We start from the raw sequence: 19,853 nt of genomic DNA, 5'->3' as shown, positions 1-19,853 counted from the left end.
TATTAGGCAGAGAGAGAAATAAAAATAAAGTTAAGTTTTAGTTCCATTGCATTATTATGGGATTAAAAACATTATTTTTCATCAAAGAGCAAGAAAAGAAATAATTAAGTGCAGATCATTTAAAGAATAGAATTAGATTAGGAGGATCATTGATATGAAATATTTTGTATTTAATCTTTTCCAAATATTACTGCTAATTCTTCTAAAACAAAGTAAACAGAAATAGACTGAAAAGTCTTGAATTAAATGTACATTAATTGCATAAATAAATTTAGCATATGCAATTAGCCCAAAGATCTTTTTTTTTTTTTTTATGAGATATTATATGCATTAGAACAAATATATATAAGTCTTTATACTAATGTTTGAATTCTGCACCTTGGAATAAAAGGAAATCTCTGATAGTCAAATAATCAAGCCTTATCATTCCTGCTGCAGCTTGTGTCAGATGAAGCCAACGTGATGTAAAGACCGTGTAATAACGAATAACAGCCACTAGATGGCGGAAAAGGGACCTTGAACACGCAGCGCTTTGAAGTTCCATGCGGGAAGGAAGTTCTCAGCTGAGTATTGCTTCCTGAATGTGTACATGATTCCTTATTTGGGATGTTGTGGGAAATCCAGCGAAATCTTGATTTTTGCTGACTTTCAAAGAAGTTTAAAAAAAAAAAAAAAATTTGGAATGACAAAAGATGGTAATGATTATGCATTTTTGCACACTAATACGTTCTTTATTAGATTAATAAAGCCATATTTTGATTGGATATGGATATTTAGATTTTCCTCATCCACCCTTAAAAGAGTAGCACAATTTTTATTTATTTTTTTCTGATTAAATGTTACACTGTTGCTTATGTGAATAAATGTACTTTTCTTTGTTTGCTTGCTTCCTCTTGGAATAAATGATCAGAACATTATTTGGAATACATAAGGGGAAAAACACAATCTTAGATTAAGCTAAAAAAAAAAAAAGCGATGAATTGGAGAAGTAGGCAAACAATGTGTGTTGTTTTCTTTTTCTATTTTAAATCTAAATTGTAATAAAAATATAGAGAAAATAATTTGCTGTGATAGGTATTATAAATACCATGTTTGGCACCAGCTGGTATTAGATTCTTGCAGTATGATAACCTTTCTTATGATTAAATGTATATACATTTAGTTGTACTATCTGATCAGGTAGCAGCTGGAATAAATAGTTGTTCTGTCAGCTGTCCTGATGTGCGCAGCTATAGGTGTGGAGGGTGCATGTTGTCTTATTTACATTAGGTTAAACATTTGCAAAAGAAAAAACAAACTGACACAACAATCAAATTATTTGTTGTTTTGGTATAATCTTTTCTGATATTGTGCATGTTCTGAAGTCAAACTTTATCTTTTCTGAAACTTCAAAACAAAAAATAAATCAATAAAAATGTATGTGTGCCTGTGTACGTAAGCTATTAAACTGGACAACGCTCATGAGTATGGTCTGAAATGCTGTGTATTAAACCAGACTTTCAGACCAAGTGAATTTGTCAGAGAAGAAAAAAAAAAAACAAATAAAAAATCCTAAATTAATAATGTAATGATTAACATTTATTAAATAAATAATGTGATTAAAATAATTAAAAAGATTAATTACAAGTAAAACTGAGTTTAACAAGTGGTTCAGTTGTTTACAAACTTTGTAATTAAATCCTTCAATTGTGTATGCAATTGATCAAGGTGTGGTTGCATGTGGAAGGTTGCCCCAACATAAAATCTGCTTGGCAACCCTAGGATTTTGGGACCTTATCCTGTACCTTATATGCATTGATACCATACTGGTAACAACTTCATGGTTACCATTACAACTTATATCACAAAACATTGAAAAATAATTAAAAACAACAAAAGTTAAAAAATTAGCATCTGGCTGGGAAAAAGTTATCAGTCTGTTTTATTTAACATTTCATACATTGTCTTGTTTGGTTTTTGAGATGAAAGGCACACGGATTTGTATGGAAGAGGATTAGGGCCACTGAAAAAAAAATCAACTGATTTTTAAATTTTATTTCAGTTTAATATGGAAAAAAGGCCAGAATTCTGACTTTAATCTCAGAATTGTGACTTTAATCTAAGAATTCTGACTTTTTTCTCAGAATTCTGACTTTAATCTCATAATTCTGACTTTTTTCTCATAATTCTGACTTTAATCTTAGAAAACTGACTTTTTTTCTCTGTATTCTGACTTTAATCTGAGAATAATTACTTTTTTCTCAGAATTCTGACTTTCATCTCAGAATACTGACTGTAATCTAAGATTCTGGCATCTTTCTCAGTATTGTGACTTTAATCTCAGAATACTGACTTTAATCTAAGAATTCTGACTTTTTTCTCAGAATTTTGACTTTTTTTCCTCAGAATTCTGACTTTAATCTCAGAATAGTGACTTTAATCTAAGAATTCTGACTTAAACTGAAATAGAATTTAAAAATCAGTTACTTATTTATTAATTTTTTTTAGTGGCCCTACTCCTCTTCCGTAGATTTGAACTGCTCAGTCAATTTAATAAACCAAACTCTGCTCAACCTTTCCCTGCTGGTTGTGTGTTGCCATGGCAGCGGTTGAAATGACAGTCCTCAGGAAGGAGCCAATCAGCGGCCGCGCTTAGGTGTCTGGTTACTCCCAGTCAGTCCACGCTAGATGGCAGAGGGGAGGGCTTATTCCGCTGCTCCACAGAAATGGTAACTTTGTTTCGCGGGAGGAGAGCACTTAACTGAGCCGAAGCGAATAAACGGGACTCCCAAACTTTAAAACTATCTTTTAATGTCCATGTTTTTAAATTTGAAAAGCGGTTCAGTCAAAAGGAAAGCTAAAACGGAATGAGCCGCGCGAGCGCAAACCTGTTGCCTGTCTGCTTGTCCGTGTAGTTAACTACAATCCAAGATGTTGCTTTGTGGATGGGATGGCGTCTGGAGCCGTTGGTGTGTGGATTCTTAGCTTCGCCGGAGTACTCCAATTTGTTTCTCAGTTAACTGTCTGATTCTCCTTCCTGGGTAAGCTACTTTTGAACATATTACATTTTTCGTTTGTGTTTATTATTATTATTTTATTATGTGTGTGTGTGTTTGTGTTTGGCTAACTTTAACCCATCTTTAAAACCTCAGGGATTAAGTAATTTTGAGCAGACTTGATTGTTTTCGGTGCGTAGTTAACAGATGCCTAGCTACAAACCGTTGGATTTTTTGATTTTACAAGTTTGTTAAGCTTATGTTCACATTTGGACCACATCTATAAAGATGCAGCATTTTAATTGGGTGGTAGAGAACCCCCCACTACAAAAATAGCAGATACTTTGCTGTCTAACAGTTTCCAACATCTATCACTTGAGCAGTTTGGCTAATGTTGACAAAATAGACCACATGTTTAATGTTTTAGCACACATTTCCCCTTGTTAACAAAGCCTTTAGAGCCATATAATCAGTATTGACTGAAGGTTTTATGGGTTGGTATGTGAGAAGGCATCTTTAACCCCCTCCCCCTTCATTAACATTGAAATATACTAAAGTTAACTCAGAGTAAAAGGTCAGGGGGAAGCTAAGCTAAAGAACATTCCCATCCTGTGCTGTCATTGTAAAGGTGATCTGAGCATCTTTATGGGGAGAAATGTGGAAAGCTGCTCTTGTGTAGTGAAGAAGGCAGACTGTGTTTTAGTTTTGTTTTCAAGAAGAAGAAAAAAAAAGAAAAAGAAATGCTCTCCATGTCACAGTTCTCATAGCAACCCTGTGATTAACAGAAATGGGGCGGATGAGGTCCAGACCAAAATGAGAAATGAAGCAAGGAAATAGTCATGGCATTTCAAGACAGACTTTAGTGGAAAACAAGAACTGTGGATAGGTGGATAAAAGTGTTTTTTATTTATTTGTGGAGGAATATTTTTACTAGGAAGTGCCAGAGTTGACCCTGTATTGGCCTGTGTTCTGAGTAATCTGGAAAAGTACATCTGCTAATGCTGTAGATGGTATGTAAAACACAAAGAATGTGAACCAACCACTTTTTTTTTTGCTTTTTTTATGTAGATGAGCCAGTGCTGTCACTTATATCCTGCTACTGTTTCTTTCACATAAAACCCAGCTAGGCAACTGCATTTATAGTTTGTAATTTATCTTACAATAATGCACAGCTTATATTATGTGGAGGTCAATGATCCTTGACTCCATTCAGCTTAGATCTGTGATAAACAAAACAAGATCTAATTCTTTTTTTTTTTGATTAGTTTTATTTATTTTTGGGTTACTAACATAAATAAAATCCTAAAACTCTCCACCATTGTGGTTTACAATCATATCACCCAAGAGTATGTGCATTAGTTTTTTTGTTAGTTTTAGACAAAAGTAAGCAGCATACACAGCAAGGAGAAACTGTGTAATAACTTGTAACTCAAAAGAGAACTAGAAATAGGTAGTTTTTATTGTTTGTTGATCTAAACGGAAAAAAGCTTAACTGGTGCTACTACAAAATAAAAAAATAAAAAAATAGAAAAATGTCCTGTTAGAGCACCAGCATCTTCTACACTTTACCATGGCGGACACTATGCTAAAGCGCCCACATGTCATAACTTTAGATGTTTTGCCTTTTGATACAACACCAGATAACAAAACAATTTGCTTTTTAAATTGACAAAGTTTATTTAATTCTCTCTTAACTCTTTAACTCTTACTTTAACAATTGCATACTCGGGGAGTTATGGTTGAAATTATATTTGAGGGACCAAGACAATAATTCATTGCATCTTGTCTGTCTCTGCATGGCTCCATCAGCTGGATTAATTCTTTCATAGGTTTACAGGTTTCGCTGTTAAACTTATATATATATATATATATATATATATATATATATATATATATATAATATCAACATTCATACACTTGTTTAATATTGTTTAACAGCATTTCAATGCAAATGCAAGGCTACATGTCAGATGGATGATGGCCTCTGTGGGGGTATAAAGAGGAACAATTTGTTACAACATTGACCATTCTGATATTATGGTCAGCACTGCCTGTTTTTTTTTTTTTAACTAGGAAAATAAGCATTGGATTTCCATTTGAAGTAGACCACTGAAAGTTTTTTACTTCTAGTTTTCTATATAATCGGATTTAAAAATAGCAGTTTTGTGTTCAAAAGAATATTAAAATAAAGATAATGTTTGTTTGATTTTCTCTACAACTCATACAAATACTTTACTACAAAGCAAAGCTGCCAGTTTTGGGGAAAAAAAGGAATACTGATGATTTCAAATCTTGCAGTAACGATGCTGATTACAGTTAGCCTAATTATCTTCACTTAAAGGGATAGTTCGGTATTTTTGACATGAATCTGTATGGCATCCCCATCACCAGTGTCATGCAATCACACTGACTTACCCCTGGCAGCGTCCTGTGAGCAGAGTTCTCGTCCAGTTTTGGTCAAGCCAAAAGTAGTCCGGCAGGTTTGCTAGACCCAGCGAAATAAAACGTTTCTCTTCCCAAAACATTATGTGTTCAAAAGAGTGATATTTTTGCATCCCAAAAACGTTGTAGTGGAAAAAGTCACACGTCGTTATCACTTGGTCCTATTTTCTCTCTGTTCGTATCAGTGCGCGCCGTCATTCAGACAGCGAGCTCAACAACAGCCAGATGCATGTCTCCCTCCGCCTAGCTCCTAGCTGGGCGGAGGGAGACATGCATCTGGCTGTTGTCAGGTTAGTAGGCCCTAGCTGAACTATCCCTTTAAGGCAAGGCAAGGCAAATTTATTTGTATAGCACAATTCAGTACAAAGACATTGCAAAGTGCTTTACATGATTAAAATACAGGAAGATAAAACAGAATCAAAGCAAGTAGGAAAAAAATGATAATAATAATCAATAAATAATAAATAAAATTAAAATACTTTGTTTTCCTCCCCCAACTGAATGTTATTTTTAACTGGAATAAAAATAAATCACTTGTTTTATGACATGTAGAGATGGAGCCTTTGGTCTTATCAACATGGAGAAGAGGTTAGATTAAAAAAAACAAAGAGTTTTTGTTGTTGAGGCCGTGCATCCAGATGGATCCAGGGTTTTAGAAGAAAAGATAATTATTCAAAATGTGGTTCCAATGTTGAGCCGGGTTTTAACGTTACTCTGTGGCCGTGTCACAGTATTACCAGAGGACCTAGAATTTACTACTTTTTTGGTGCTTTGTACAGTTATATAGACGTGCATTTCTTCTAAGATGTTTATGTAAAGATACCCTAGTTTGGACTGGGCACCCAATCACCTACCTGTCAACTGCTTTTCTGCCAGGGTAACAGAGCGCTGGTGCCTGTCTCTAACAGTCTATGGATAAAGAGCGGGGTACAACCTGGACAGATAACCAGTCCATCGCAGCCTGCATGATACCTCACTGTTTAGTTAACTCCTTAACAGCGTTGTTTCAACACATTTTAGTATGTGATATAGGTTCTCATCAGGTATCATCCTACAAATCTGTGCGCAGACCCATAGCACTGCAAAATTACACAACACACAATATTTAAATGCATATGCACAACATATCAGTATACTTGATTCCTAAACTGATGTTCTAGATGAGGATTTGCTTTAGTGTTATCAATCTGCAGGGTTGATATATTTCCCTGTGTTTGCCTTTCAGGAGTTCACTGATTCTCCCCCTTACATGTCCAGCCATGTGGGCTAATAGAGATAACCTTATCAATGTGTGCTCATCGCTTTTATAATTTATAATTTATAATTCATCTAAATTTACAAAAATACTTTTGTTACTGAATTTTCCTGGCAAGAAAAGCCAGCATTCTTTTTAAACCTCTCTGTTGGCACCCATCACTGCCTCTGTTCTCCATTTCCAGATGTCCTTGCCAGCTTAGACCACAGTTCTGATTTTTGGAGGATATTATCAAATTCCTTCTCATAGCATTTGTTATGATTTTTGCTTCCCAAAACTAGAATATATCTTTCCTATAGATGAGTTGCTTTTCTCTGTTTTAAAGAAGCAGCTTTTGTTCTGTGTTTTAGAAATGGATCATCCTTAAAGAACAAAGTGAATCATTTTTATACGTAGTGCCTAGAAGTGGGCGTTTTCTTATTCATTTTTCTAGGGAACTGTTTTCAAATCCATCCAAGGAGTTGTAATGGTGTCACACACAGGAAGGTGGGTGGAGGGGAAAATCTTCACAAGTGCAAAGTAAAAATCAGGTTTCCAGGATTATTTCTTTGAAATTCTCTCACCAACAACAGCAGCCTATTGCTTGGTTGGTGTTGTTCTTGGATACCTGGGAACAAAGATCCAAATAGCAGGCTCTAAAATGGTGAGGCCTTTCTGCCTTCAGATTGCTGAACACCCTCGGTAATGAGCAGAACCACGGCCCAATGAGAGGGTAGTTGGCCCGTACAGCGCTCTCAGCACAGATAAAAAACATTCCACTGTAGGTCTCTGTTGAAATAACAAGGGTCACAAAACAATCAGCCCTCACAGCACCCGCTCTCCTCTTTCTCATGGCTAATGAACAAGATGGTTGGTATCCCACTATATGCTCTAACTTCACGCCTCCCTTTGAGTAGAATGGTTAACCTGCATTCCTGCATAAACATTTAAGCTGGGGAAGGGCTTACTCATTAACTCCCTTCAGAAAACTCCAATTCATAGAAAGGACATTGTTTCACATATTGCTTTCAGCCAAAAAATGGAACTAATGAGTCTGGTGGCCCAGTTAACTGCAACAGTTTATGGAGAAATTATATTCAGATAACAGAAGGGCTTCATCCCCTCTCTATAGCCTGTTTCCCACTTAAAATACCGTATTAACGTGTGTTTTTCAAACACGGGTCGACCCGCTAACAATCGGCATTTGTATTTTCCTTCCCATTGGCAAAAAATGCTGGCTCTAACCCCTCGCTGGCAAGCTGCATGGCCTCTGTCCCCGCAGCTGCATATCTGGTGATGCCATCACGCTGGGATAGCCTTGATGATGTCACCACTGCAACACTCATCAGGAAAGTAAACAATCGAGAGAAACATGTAAGGAAGCCAGGACATAGTCAATGCTTAATTGTTTCGCTCTTTTGTCCCTCCGAATATCTCTTACCAGTGCAATGCCATGTTTATTAAATGTAAACAGAGTGGCTTCAGCTTGTTAGATAAGATGCAACTGGTGCAGTGTGTTGTTGTCCATATATTGCGCTCAACTTTCTTTAGCGAGTCCACCCACCTCTTTTGTTCCCAAAATATATCGATCAGAGCCGAGCTGATTTTAACACGGGTCGCTAGCCAAGTTGTTTGACCTGGGTAGACACGCGTTAGTGAGCTATTTCCGCTGCCATTAAAAGCCGATTGTTCCCGGGTTTAAGCTGTTTTTTTTTTTTTTTTTTTTTTTTTTTTTTTTTGGGGCAGTGGGAAAGGGGTATAAGTGAAAGCTTTTCAAGTTATAGAGGGGATAGTTTGATCCAAATCTTTTGTGTTTTCCTTCTTTATTTGTTTTGTTTTGATTTCTGGCCTTGCAGAGTGAAAATTGCTCCATAATGTATCCGTTTACATGTATGTCTGCATCAGCCACTTGACTCCACAAACTAAAGGTATGCCATCTATGGAATCCTTATTGAGGCCCACGATGATTCAGACCTAAGGGCGAATAAAAGACCTGACAGGCAGGTTATACTCCTGCAGCACTGTGTCGCAGTGAGCTTGTTGCAGATATTTTTGATTTATGCCCAATATTGAAGCGTGGTCTGTCCTATGTTATTCCTCGCCACAATGCAAGAGGGACAATCATGAACTCGCTGTGGGTCTAGATACGGTCGAGTAAGTGAGGAAGTGGAAAAACGCAAGAGGCAAGTTTGTATGACAACGGAGGGACATGAGGGCGAAAAAGAGTGGGGATCCAGGTGGAAAAAGGGTCCCAGTGTTCTTGCGCACCTTTGCTCTTCTATTTAGTCCAACTTCACAAGTTGTTTTCCATGAAAGCGGTCATAAAAACAAAACATCCTTTCTGTCTTCCCTGCAACGCTATCTGCGGCACTGTCTGCGGTCACCTACTATTTTGGGGAGGTGCACTGCAGAAGGGGGGGGGGGCACATTTGCGTTCACTGCGACACACACACAGACGACCTGGTTTCTGGGTATAAACCAGTCTTAAGGGTGTCCAAAGCTCAGCCCAGGGACCACCAACAGACCCTGGGCTGCACTTTGGATGCCCTTAGGCTAGCAACAAAATCTAGACAATTTCCTGTGTTCTTGGAGACGTTGTTAACAACAGATGCACCAATAGCTGAGTTTAGTGTCTTCAGCGAGTAGTAAGTGAGTTAGCCCCTCCCTGCTCCAAAACACTGGAGCCCGTTTCTGCAGTTAGAGAGAAAAGGCCGTTTCTACTCTTTTTGCCCACCGAACATGAGCCACACATGTGCAATGCTTCCGATGAAACCCCCTGAGTTAACCTCATCCACCGTGTGCCTCTGTTAACTTCCTTTAGGCTTAATTGCTTAACAAACTTTCGTTTTTTTAGTTTCAGCTTTTAATCACCTTCTGAAACACTTAAAAAGTGCCTTGTAAAGTTTACCTTGAGTTTTAAATGTATTTGTAGGGTTTTTTTTGTTTTTTACGGCACTAGCGCATTGTTTTTCTGGACAGTAGGCTCACAGGAACAGGGGTATGGGAGAGGGGAAGAGCCATGTTGCATGCCCAGATCGAGGAACAAACCCTCCGTACACGGGCCGTTTGCGCCATCAAAGCACGCCCATTTGTAGCATTTTTAATCACATTCTGTCTTGCTAATATTTAAGTACTTATAATATGCATGTAGGTGAAAGTGATTACTTCATGACCCCCCTCCCCTACGTTAATAAAACATTCCAGTGAAGAACCTTCCAACATAGGCTGGATCCTTTGAAGACCTCAAAAACAATTAAGGCTGGAAGTGGTCATCTGTGAATTGGGAAAGTCTAACCTTCCAGCCTCAGGGTAACTGAGGTGTAACCCTGACAGCATGAGGCGTGGACCTATGAAGTCTCAACAGGATCTTTTTTAATATAATTTTTTTCTGATATGCATTTTATTTATCAGAGGAAAACTCAAATAAATATGGCATCATTGTTCTGACTGGCCTTACAGAATAAAAGGTCAGCAAACAAGACAGGCCTTCAGCAATTTGTGTTCTGATTTTTAGCTACACTGCTAACAAGGTTTACAAGTGTAAATCACATTGGATCCAAATCTTCCTTTGGCTTGAGTTTGAGGACAACCTTATATTGTACAGGGCAGAACCAGGCAGGTAGTTCAGCGTTTTACTGGAAACCCCCATTTGAAAAAAGTGAATTTAATTTTTTTAAAGGCTCTAGTTAAGAAAATTCATACTGTCCCCCTTTTGTTTCATTTGGGAAATCTAGTGCTCTTGTGTTTTAGTCAGTAAATACCAATTTCAATATCATTTTGATGATGAGTTTGTTAACTTTATGTTTTAAAATCAGATCAAGTAAGGCACTGTGAAATAACAGTGAAATTAGCAGAAGTGCAGCAATAGGCTTTTTGTTGTCCTTCACCGATTGGTCTGTGTTCTCTTTATTTTTTATGACATTTTTTTCAAGTACTGTAACATAAACTTACTTTATTCACTTTGTTGGAGTTTTACAGGGAATCGTATAAATATGGAACTTTGAAATAAACCGTCTGTGCCTTAGAGCCTTTGGTAGATTTAGTGATTTATTTATTTCAACAGAAAAAATAAGAAATGACTAAATACATCAGAGATAGATAATCAGAAACTTACGAAACTCTTCAGTTCATGAATAGTTTTTTCCCAACTGCCACTTAGAGTTTTGACACCTATTGACACGAAATGTTGGGTCCACTAATTATGATAAACTGATGTGTATTTGATATAGGGTCACATTTCTGTCTTCTGATAACATGATAAGGAGGTGAGTTCGATAGAGGGATGTCATGGCTTAAGATGATTTATTTAGAAGTAAAATGTTTCCATTCATGCTAATTTCAGTGTTTGAACCTCAGTTGATATTTCCAAGCTATTGTATGGTGCATCTGTTTTTATAGGAGATCCACCTAATGGCTAAAAACAAGCTTAAATCTGACATTACTTTGATTAAAAAGTTCCAACGTCAATATTAACATCAGTTTACTGTTTGGGGTTTGTATTGTTATTTAACCCATGTTTTGTAACAAAATCGTCTTTTGTCCCTAAAGACGTGGAACTGTAGCATCGTGCAAATAGTTTCTGCACAGCCTGTTAAAAGACAGAAAAACTGGAGCTTCCTGTTCTGCTTACATTGTTAACATGCCATTGATGAATCGGGAAGATTAGAAACTATTGTAACCACTGTAGAGCTGTGGCTGGAGTTCAGACAGAAACTGTGACAGATCAGGGGCAACTTTGCATGTGTTTTTATCTCATTCACGTCCGTGTGTGAATGACTCAGCCAGCAGATGCTGTGGAGTAAACGCATCCTGTTCCAACTGGTTGTATTGGTTTTATTTCCATACAAATTAAAGTCATGTTGAGTTTCCTGGTGTATCAGTTGAATGTCATGTTATGCTTCAGGTTTTAAAACATGACACAAGCGAAACAGCTTTAGGTTAAAGGGCCGTTAAGTTTTGATTCAGCCTCAAGCTGATCTTGATCTCCGGCAGAACTTGGTAAATAAATCTTCTATACTATAAAATGTTACTGAATTCAACATCCATATACCCTTTTTTGTTCTGTTAGTATTAGTAATGTTTTAAATTAGATTGACTCTTGCAGATTTCAAGTTTATTTGTGTTGCTGACTATTTACTACCAAATAAACACTGGGAAATTTATGACTGTATGGTTCTAAGGCAGTAAAGACGGCAGCTTCAAAAACGATTTCAAACATATTCGAGACTGTTTAGTTGCTGACATGAACAGAATTTAGACCCAGAGGTCCTGCTTTGCATTTTCTGAACTCGGAGCTCTGATCAGCTCTTATTCCTTCAAAACTCTTATTTCTTTCTTCTAACAAGACAAAAGTCAATATGGCATTTTCTCGCTTGTTATCAAGTTAAAAGAGCAAACAATAAACTTGGAGGTGAACATGAGCATGTTAATTAGATTTCATATGACTTTAAACAAAACTTTTGGATGAATGTTTGTGATATTGTGCGCAGATGATAACTGGTTCTTCTCTACCTGTGCAGGGAAGATGCATGTGTCTCTGGCAGAGGCCCTTGAAGTTCGAGGGGGCCCACTGCAGGAGGAGGAGGTATGGGCCCTGCTCAGCCAGAGCGCCGAGAGCCTCCAAGAACTCTTCAACAAAGGTAGAGCTGCACCTTATTTTGCTTTTTATCTTTTCTGATTATCCAGTTAATAATCCATCATTCAGAGAGACTAATTATTTATTTGATAGATTTTTTTTTCAGCAAAGTAAAGAGGGGGGTTAATAGTTTATTTATTCCTACTTATTGATCTAATTTTTTATTTTTTTTTTCCAAAGAGCTGTAACATTAACCGTAAAAAGACAGATAATAGTTAGTAGACTTGACTGCAGATCTTACTTAAAGTACATTTTTTTCCCAAAAAATACCAAGGACGTCAAATTATAGACATGGTTAAATTTCAGCTTCCAGAGACATTTTATTTTTTGAGAAATCTCAGGCAGTGTCTGAGGGAAAGGTACTGAGGGAAGTTTTACTCCAGAGACACTGGAGAGGATGTGAGTCTGCAGAAATCGGCGTCCTGCATGTGGCTTTAAAAACACTTAAGGAGGTTCCTGCTTTCACTCTTTATTCCAGTACCTGATAACAACCAATGTGTCATCTAAAGAGTTGACCATTGTAGATTCCCATGAAAAGCAGTAACTTGGACGTGACCCTGTGCGTAAAACCAGCCTGACTCCATTTTCTGGTTTTGCTTACTGGAGCCTGTGCTGAAAAATCTTATCAGCAAATGTTTCTGAATAATCCTCTAAGGTCACATTTATGAAAAGATCAGAAGGCTTTTTTGGTGTGAAGGATTTTTTAGATAAAACAAGAATTACAGCTGGATACTTGAAGGTTTTCCATCTTTATTTTGTCTTCCTTTTGCTTTTTCCCCCCTGACATTCCCAGTTGTATTTATAGCAGCATTTTATCCTTCTACAGTGTGTAGTCGTACAGTGTAACTTGTGGCCACTGGACTGCTGAGTGAGGCTAAAATTTGAATAGCAGATGTTGGACCCGGCAATTATAGTCCGTGAACTGTGTAAAGTCTGTTTGCATCAAGAATTTTTTATTAATACTCTATATTCAACCCTTACAATCCAAGCAAATTGTAGTTTAAAAATCTTAGCTGCTATTTTGAGTCTTTGCAGATATTCTCTTTGATATTGGCTGAAAAAACCCAACATAGAATGTAAACAGTTTATCTAAATTTAACCCTCCTAGTTTCTGTTTATCTTGAAAGATGTGAAGGTGTGTAAAGATCAGGAGATTGTTAAAGTATTTGTAAACGAAACCAGTAGTTTTTTTTTTCTCTCCATGCGTAAATTGCAGTTTAAGAATGAATGTTTTTGAAAAACTGATGGGAGTTTTCCTGATTACTAATAGAATTACCTTCCAATACTCCCTACGTCTAATAATATTAGCCTGTAAAATCATTCATGTGTTTTTTAACTTTGTGTTTTGTGATGTTTAAACCTCCAAACTTTAAGGATTTCATGTCACAAGTCAAAACATAGTTTTTTTTACTGCAGTCACAGCTAAGAGGCTTTCAGGGTTTGTCTTTAACAGCTGCACAGATCTAGAAATGGTACTTCTTTTGGTTTTAGATCAACATCAAATGGAAGGAGACATGTTTTTTTTGCAGGTTTGTGCGTGTTAGCTAACTTAGAAGTCACCTCCTCCTAAATGTGCATGGGCCAACAAAAACAAAAACACTGCCCTACTTCAGAGTTGTGGTTTTGTTTCTTTATTTATTATGAATTTTGCATGAACACATTTTACTCCTCTGTGGCGTTTTTGTGGACTGCCTTATCATCAGCCCAAACAAACGCCTCTTTGCTCTCTCCTCTGCTCGTTGTTTATGTCCTCTTCTTTCCCTCATTTTTCTTTCTTTCTAATGTGAAAGGCAAACCGTAGCCTCAGTCTCACGTCTTCCTTTTCTTCTGTAAGGTATTTTCATGCATTTATTCCCACCCATCTCACTATAAACATTCCTAGTTTTGCTTAAAAAGTATCCCCACAGAATGACTCTTCCATCATTATGCTCACTGTAGGGATAGTGTGAGTTTCAAATAATTTGCAGGCTACTCAAAGTCTCCCGAGGTCTTTAACCATTTTCGAAACAGGCATAAATGACCTCTTGGGGTAGAAATATGTGTTTTCAGGAAAGTGTGAAAATTTGCTCTACTTAAGAGCAACAATTCAGATGAATTTCTAATCAACGGTTGTTTAGTTGCCCATCAGACAGCAACAAAACATTAAATTATGAGAAAAATCATGATTCCTTGTGATTGAAACATCTTTGAATGGTCAGATGGGTTTAAACAGGAAACTTGTATTTACTTTGTAAATTCCAGCTATTGAAAGCAGAATTTTTTTTCCCGGCTCGTCAAATTGAGCTCCTCTCTTCCATGCTCCGCTCTTCTCAAACTGAAGTATGAGTCGAAGAAAAGAATTTTGCAGCACAGCTCAAACATTCCTTTGTATATTTTTAAAGCTGTCTCTAACCATAGCACTGCCTGTGGCTTTGTAGGAAAAGGGATTTATGCTGTGTAGTCATTCCCTTTTCGCTTCCATGCTTCAAGATTTTTGTTTTTGCAGAGTAGGCAAGCAACAAGTGTTTGTGTTTACTTCAGTCAGCTCGACTATCCATAAACACTAGAGCTCTTTGCAGGAACAGCCACTGTGGATAGACATGTCTAAGTGTGAGACATTTGGGCTTTAAATGTCTGGACAGAATTTGATAACTAGTTTTGAGATTTAGAGGACTGTACTTTAACGTTTATTTGTCTCTGTGCCCATTTGGCAGTTTTCAAAAGTTCATCACTGTCTTTTATTCATGTTTGTGTTTTATTGTTTATTTCCATCTCCAGACCCTGCAGCTATGGGCTTCATCATCTCACCCTGGTCCCTCCTGCTTATGCCCTCTGGCAACATTTCATTTACAGATGAGTATGTCACTCAGCAGGACTTGAGAGCGTTCACAGCCCCAGAGGTCATGGAAGGCATCTCTCTGAATACGGTTTCTGACATTGAAAAGGTGTGTACTGATGGGTCATGCATACTGTGACAGAAACATAAACATTCTTCCTTGTGTCTTTATTTCAGTGCATTGCTACCAAAGTTCTGTGATGCACTCCCGAAAATAAAATAGTGTAGAGCTTTGTAAACATCCTCCCATTTATTTCCTTCTTTTATCTGGTAGCATGTTGTCTTTCTTTTTTTAATGTGACATGAGTGAGAGTGGAGGAATCAAACAAAAGAACAAAAGAAAACTGTCTTAAGCATCTTCAACGTATCAATCTTTAGCAGATTGGTGATGGCAGGAGTCTTTATTTGTTACCTTAAGGCAGTGGATCTGTAAGAGTTTTTCTAAAGGATCACCAACATTTCAAAATCCTTCATAATTTAGGATGGACCAGGTTTAAAATCTTCATAGGTTAAAACAGAGTACATTTGCTGTGAAGCATTCATCCAAAGCATTATGTGCTGTTTGTTTTTAGTCTTTTTAAAGTAGGCTACTTCTCCTTACAAAGTATGGTTAACTTTAAATTGCTTCTTACATCTCTGTGCTTCTCTTTGACTTGACTTTATACTCCTGACTAACCTGAATCTTTTTCTACGTGGTGCCTTCCACATTAAAGAAGGTTGTGGTTAATGTGTTCACTGACTCGATAAAGGGTAGGATTTTTGTGCGGCTGACGAGTCAATAACCAAGTCGGATGCAATCAAGCTGACAATCAGCTGATTCCGATCAGTAATTAGTTTTTTATTCCCTCCATCTTTAAGTAAAGAGATTTCTGTACAGTTGAAAAAAAAAAAAAAAACAGTCTCTGCCAATGTTCAGTCCTAAGGTCCTTAAGTGTAATCTATTAATTCAGACTCGCCATACCAGGTCTTACTCTATTGCTGTTTTAATTTTTTATTTATTGTTTCTGGTTTTAGTACCGTTTTGTCACAATATACCAGTTCTCCTGAATTACAGCATTAATCAATTCATTCCTGTCACAGTAATCATTTCTAGCTCATATGCTGAAGTTTACATAATAAGGTTTTTCGTTTGCAGTTCAGTACATCTGTGAATAGTGCTGTAAAGGTGACTATCTCTCATGCGAAAGACAAAAAACAGAAGTCGTTTTTTTTCAATAAATCAATGAAACAGTTTTTTTTTTTTTTTTTTTTTTTTTTTGCCAGTGGTGTGTAAATAGAAATGATAGTCAATGAGATTTGATAGAACTTGTTCCGACTTTAAGTACCAGACTGAAACAATGGGAGAATCTGTCCAAAGCTCAGAAGTAAACCATCTTCTGCTGTTGAAAGAATCCCCACAGCCCTCTCATTTCAAATCTGCTACTCTGGTAGAATAACTGAAGGCTTGCATGACTGAAAACCCGTCTCTGGCTCAGACCCACTAACCTCAAACAGCTTTGTGCTGAGTCAGTTTTCCGAGCCTGTATCTGCCTCTCCAACTGAGTTATTTTAGTGCAGAAGTTAAATATCTGTTTCCTTCGTTTTAAGATTGAGTGTAAATACATGTCAGCTATAAGAGCCAAGGCTTTCTTTTACTGTGTTCAACCTGTGCTTTATTTTATTCCTCACTGTCAAGTCTTCAGGAACTTTCTGAAAATGTTGCTGTGTCTTTAGGCTCTCACTCAGTCTGTTACTAAAAGACCTCGAAAGCTATGTTGCATTCTTTGGCAAACCCTGAATTATTCTTTACTCTACCAAGCCCAACATTCAGGGGAAGTCATTTCTCTCCAAGGCAATGAGTAGAGAGTAATAACAGGAAAATGGAAAAAAGAAATTAGGGAGAGACTTTCTCTATGTTTGTGTGGGGAGTAATATTCAACTTCCATTCTCTTTGGTGGTTGGTGATCCTTTACCTTTATGGAATTAAACTTTGTCTTTATAACAAGGGTGCACTGATATATTTGGAAGATCAGTGATTGGCCAATATTTCAAAGTGTAACTGATCTTATGTATTACTGCAGTGGGCTGAATAATCTTCCACCATCAATGCTCTAAAGTTTGATTTATATTTAAGAGCAGTTATTCAATACTTTTTATTGTATTTATTTGTACTGCTGAATGTTTTTCACTATAAGCTCTTATAATGGCTGGAATTATCAGTTATTAAAAAAAATTAGTATCAGACAAAATAGGAATTGACATTCCAGGGCTTTTAAAGATTGTTGCATCCCTAGTTTATATTATTCATTCTCTTTATGTAAATTTCTGACTAATCAGTTAATATTATAATTTTTTTTAAGACCAATGATTAGTTAAATAAATGTTTTCCTTCCACAGATGCACATGTACTCACTGGGGATGACATTGTTTTGGGGAGCAGACTATGAGATTCCCCAAAGTCAGGTAATATATTTTAAATAAAGAAAAAGAGGAAAAAAAAAACATTCCACTAACACCATACCGGTTAGAAAAGGTTTTGTTAAAATGTAAATGGTCCCAGAGGCTTCTTTGCGGCCTGTGTCAAAATGTGTATTTGTTTTAACATCCTGTCACATCTGGCATGACTTCTATCAGGAAGTCTTATCTAGAAGAGGAACAGTGTTTCTTGGAAATGTTCTCTGGAATGCATTTGGAAAATGAAGATGGTCAGGTTCCCCCCGCATCTTCATGACAGTCATTCAAGTGAAAAAACATACATGCTTCACAGGAAGATCTACTTTCATTGCACACTTTTTTTGTGGTCTATTTTTGTAGCCATTGAATTTATCAATACAATCTAGTCCAAACAGCTTTAATGAGAAATAGATAACAGATATATCTTGGGATTTTCCCCTATACTTATCTATTACACCAGACTTGACAAAGGAAATTAATTATTATTTAGATGTCATAAATGTCTGTAATTTACATGTAGTTTAAATGTAGTTAGTTTAAAGAAATTCTAACGAAAGGTTCTTATTTAAATTATTTAGTCTTTGTTTTATATAACATAATTTTAAAGGAAACCACAAAGTAATTAAAATGTAGTTTTGCAGAAAATGTGGCATCTAGATTCCCCAAAGCCATAACTGAAATCACAGAAGGATTCTAGTTTTTCACCTAGTTATTGCAGTCTTCTGAGTAAATGGTTCTTTTGGTGTTTTACTATAAGCGATTAAAATAATTGTTTTATTTTTTTCCATCTTTTTATTCTAAAATACATTTTGATTGAAGCTATTTTCAAACAAGGTAGTTTTTATGAAGCGTGCAAGTTCAGATAACTTGATAAGATTGCTTCCCATATTGCTTATTCTTCTCCCTCTGTTTTCCTGTGCAGCCCATGAAACTTGGGGAACATCTAAACAGTCTACTGCTCAACATGTGTGACGACGTCACGTTGAGTCGAATGTCGCTGCGAACGGTGCTGGACATCTGCAGCAAACACATCAGAAACTCCAGCTGTGACCCTCCTTTCTCCTACGTTCGGAAACTGGTCCGGTTGGTACTTGGCAGTCTCTCTCAGGTATATGCTTATCTTTATATATCTATATCTATATATAAGTATATCAGTTTTACCTTTTTTTTTTATCCTTACATTGTTTCTAACTTGAATCACCTTTTCTCAGCTGGATGGTCTGCTGACGGATAGAGAATCTCTTCCAGAGCGGAGTAAGGAGATTCGAGAAAGGTTGAGAGGCAAAGGTTTGCCATCCGGTAAGATGAGCTGCTTTTAACATACTCTCTATACTGGGAATCCTCAAGGTTCATTGCTAGGCCTCTTGAACCTGTACTCTAAGAGTGCTTAAAATGCGCTTTAATGTTTCATATCGAACCTAGGGAGAACAAAGGAACATCTAAAACTTCAGTAGATAAATAACTTTATACAACAAGATTCTTTACTGCTAGTAATGAATGGAAGTAGGGGTGGGAAATATATCTAATCAAAGTTTCTCAAGTTTCCCCACCCACAATAGTTAAAATGACTATCGTAACCATCAAGTACAAATTTGTATGACATTAAGCCATCTGCTTCTGTTTCACTGTTAGTTTTATTTTTCCCCACACACTTTAAATGCATCATAAACCCTTCTCCAAACTGGATTATTTTCCACGCTTCACGCACACTACAGCAAACAAGAAAATACGGAGACCGCAGGTGTTTCATCTGAGCAATATATGGCAGCGGTTTGGATTTCACACCGAGGCCGTTGAACAAAAGATGGTAATTTGTAAGAAGTTCCGTAAAGCCACTGCTGCAAAAGGTAGCAGTATAAATTTATTCCACCACCTAAGAAGTCATCCGCTGCAAATCAGCTGTGAAGCCGATAGCGATGGCCTCACCGTTTGAAAAAACAATCACATATGAGAGAAAAAGGAAGAGATGGAGGGAAATCACAAACACTATTTATTAAATTATTAAAAAAATTTTTTTTTTTTTAGATGCTCTAATACCTGTGTTGTTATGTGGTCTTGTTCAGAGGCTTTGCAGGCATTTTCTAAACTTGGCAATGTTCTCAAATTTACAACTTATTGCGCTTTTTTTTAAATTCCCAACACTTAAAAATCAATACAGATAGTTTTGAGATGCTCATATTTTGGACAGTATTTCGACATTTGTTTTTGTAATTTGAGGTCAATTTCTTTTTTCATCAGCATTTATTTTAAATGATTTTTACATTTTTAAATTGCTTTGTTTCCTGTTTGGTTTCTGGGATCTTGTTAAAGGTTAAACAC

At 36.7% G+C, this 19,853-nt stretch overlaps 1 protein-coding gene across 5 annotated transcripts in view; it reads left to right on the top strand.

Moving 5' to 3' along the window:
* The first annotated feature begins 2,678 nt into the window (after window positions 1-2,678).
* The window catches only part of ptpn13 (protein tyrosine phosphatase non-receptor type 13), a 52,339-nt gene continuing 35,164 nt past the window's right edge, over window positions 2,679-19,853 (top strand). For all 5 annotated transcript variants that reach the window (XM_038275072.1, XM_038275073.1, XM_038275071.1 and 2 more), the window contains exons 1-6: window positions 2,679-3,020; window positions 12,171-12,290; window positions 15,044-15,210; window positions 17,478-17,543; window positions 18,457-18,642; window positions 18,746-18,833. In XM_038275072.1, the coding sequence (XP_038131000.1) occupies window positions 12,176-12,290; window positions 15,044-15,210; window positions 17,478-17,543; window positions 18,457-18,642; window positions 18,746-18,833 (622 nt within the window). In that variant the 5' untranslated portion in view covers window positions 2,679-3,020; window positions 12,171-12,175. The remainder of the gene's footprint in view (window positions 3,021-12,170; window positions 12,291-15,043; window positions 15,211-17,477; window positions 17,544-18,456; window positions 18,643-18,745; window positions 18,834-19,853) is intronic.

Source organism: Cyprinodon tularosa, unplaced genomic scaffold (genome assembly GCF_016077235.1).
Source record: "Cyprinodon tularosa strain WSP-4 unplaced genomic scaffold, ASM1607723v1 ctg94, whole genome shotgun sequence".
In the NCBI taxonomy this organism is placed as follows: Eukaryota; Metazoa; Chordata; class Actinopteri; order Cyprinodontiformes; family Cyprinodontidae; genus Cyprinodon; species Cyprinodon tularosa.
This window is presented reverse-complemented; position numbering and strand designations above follow the sequence as displayed.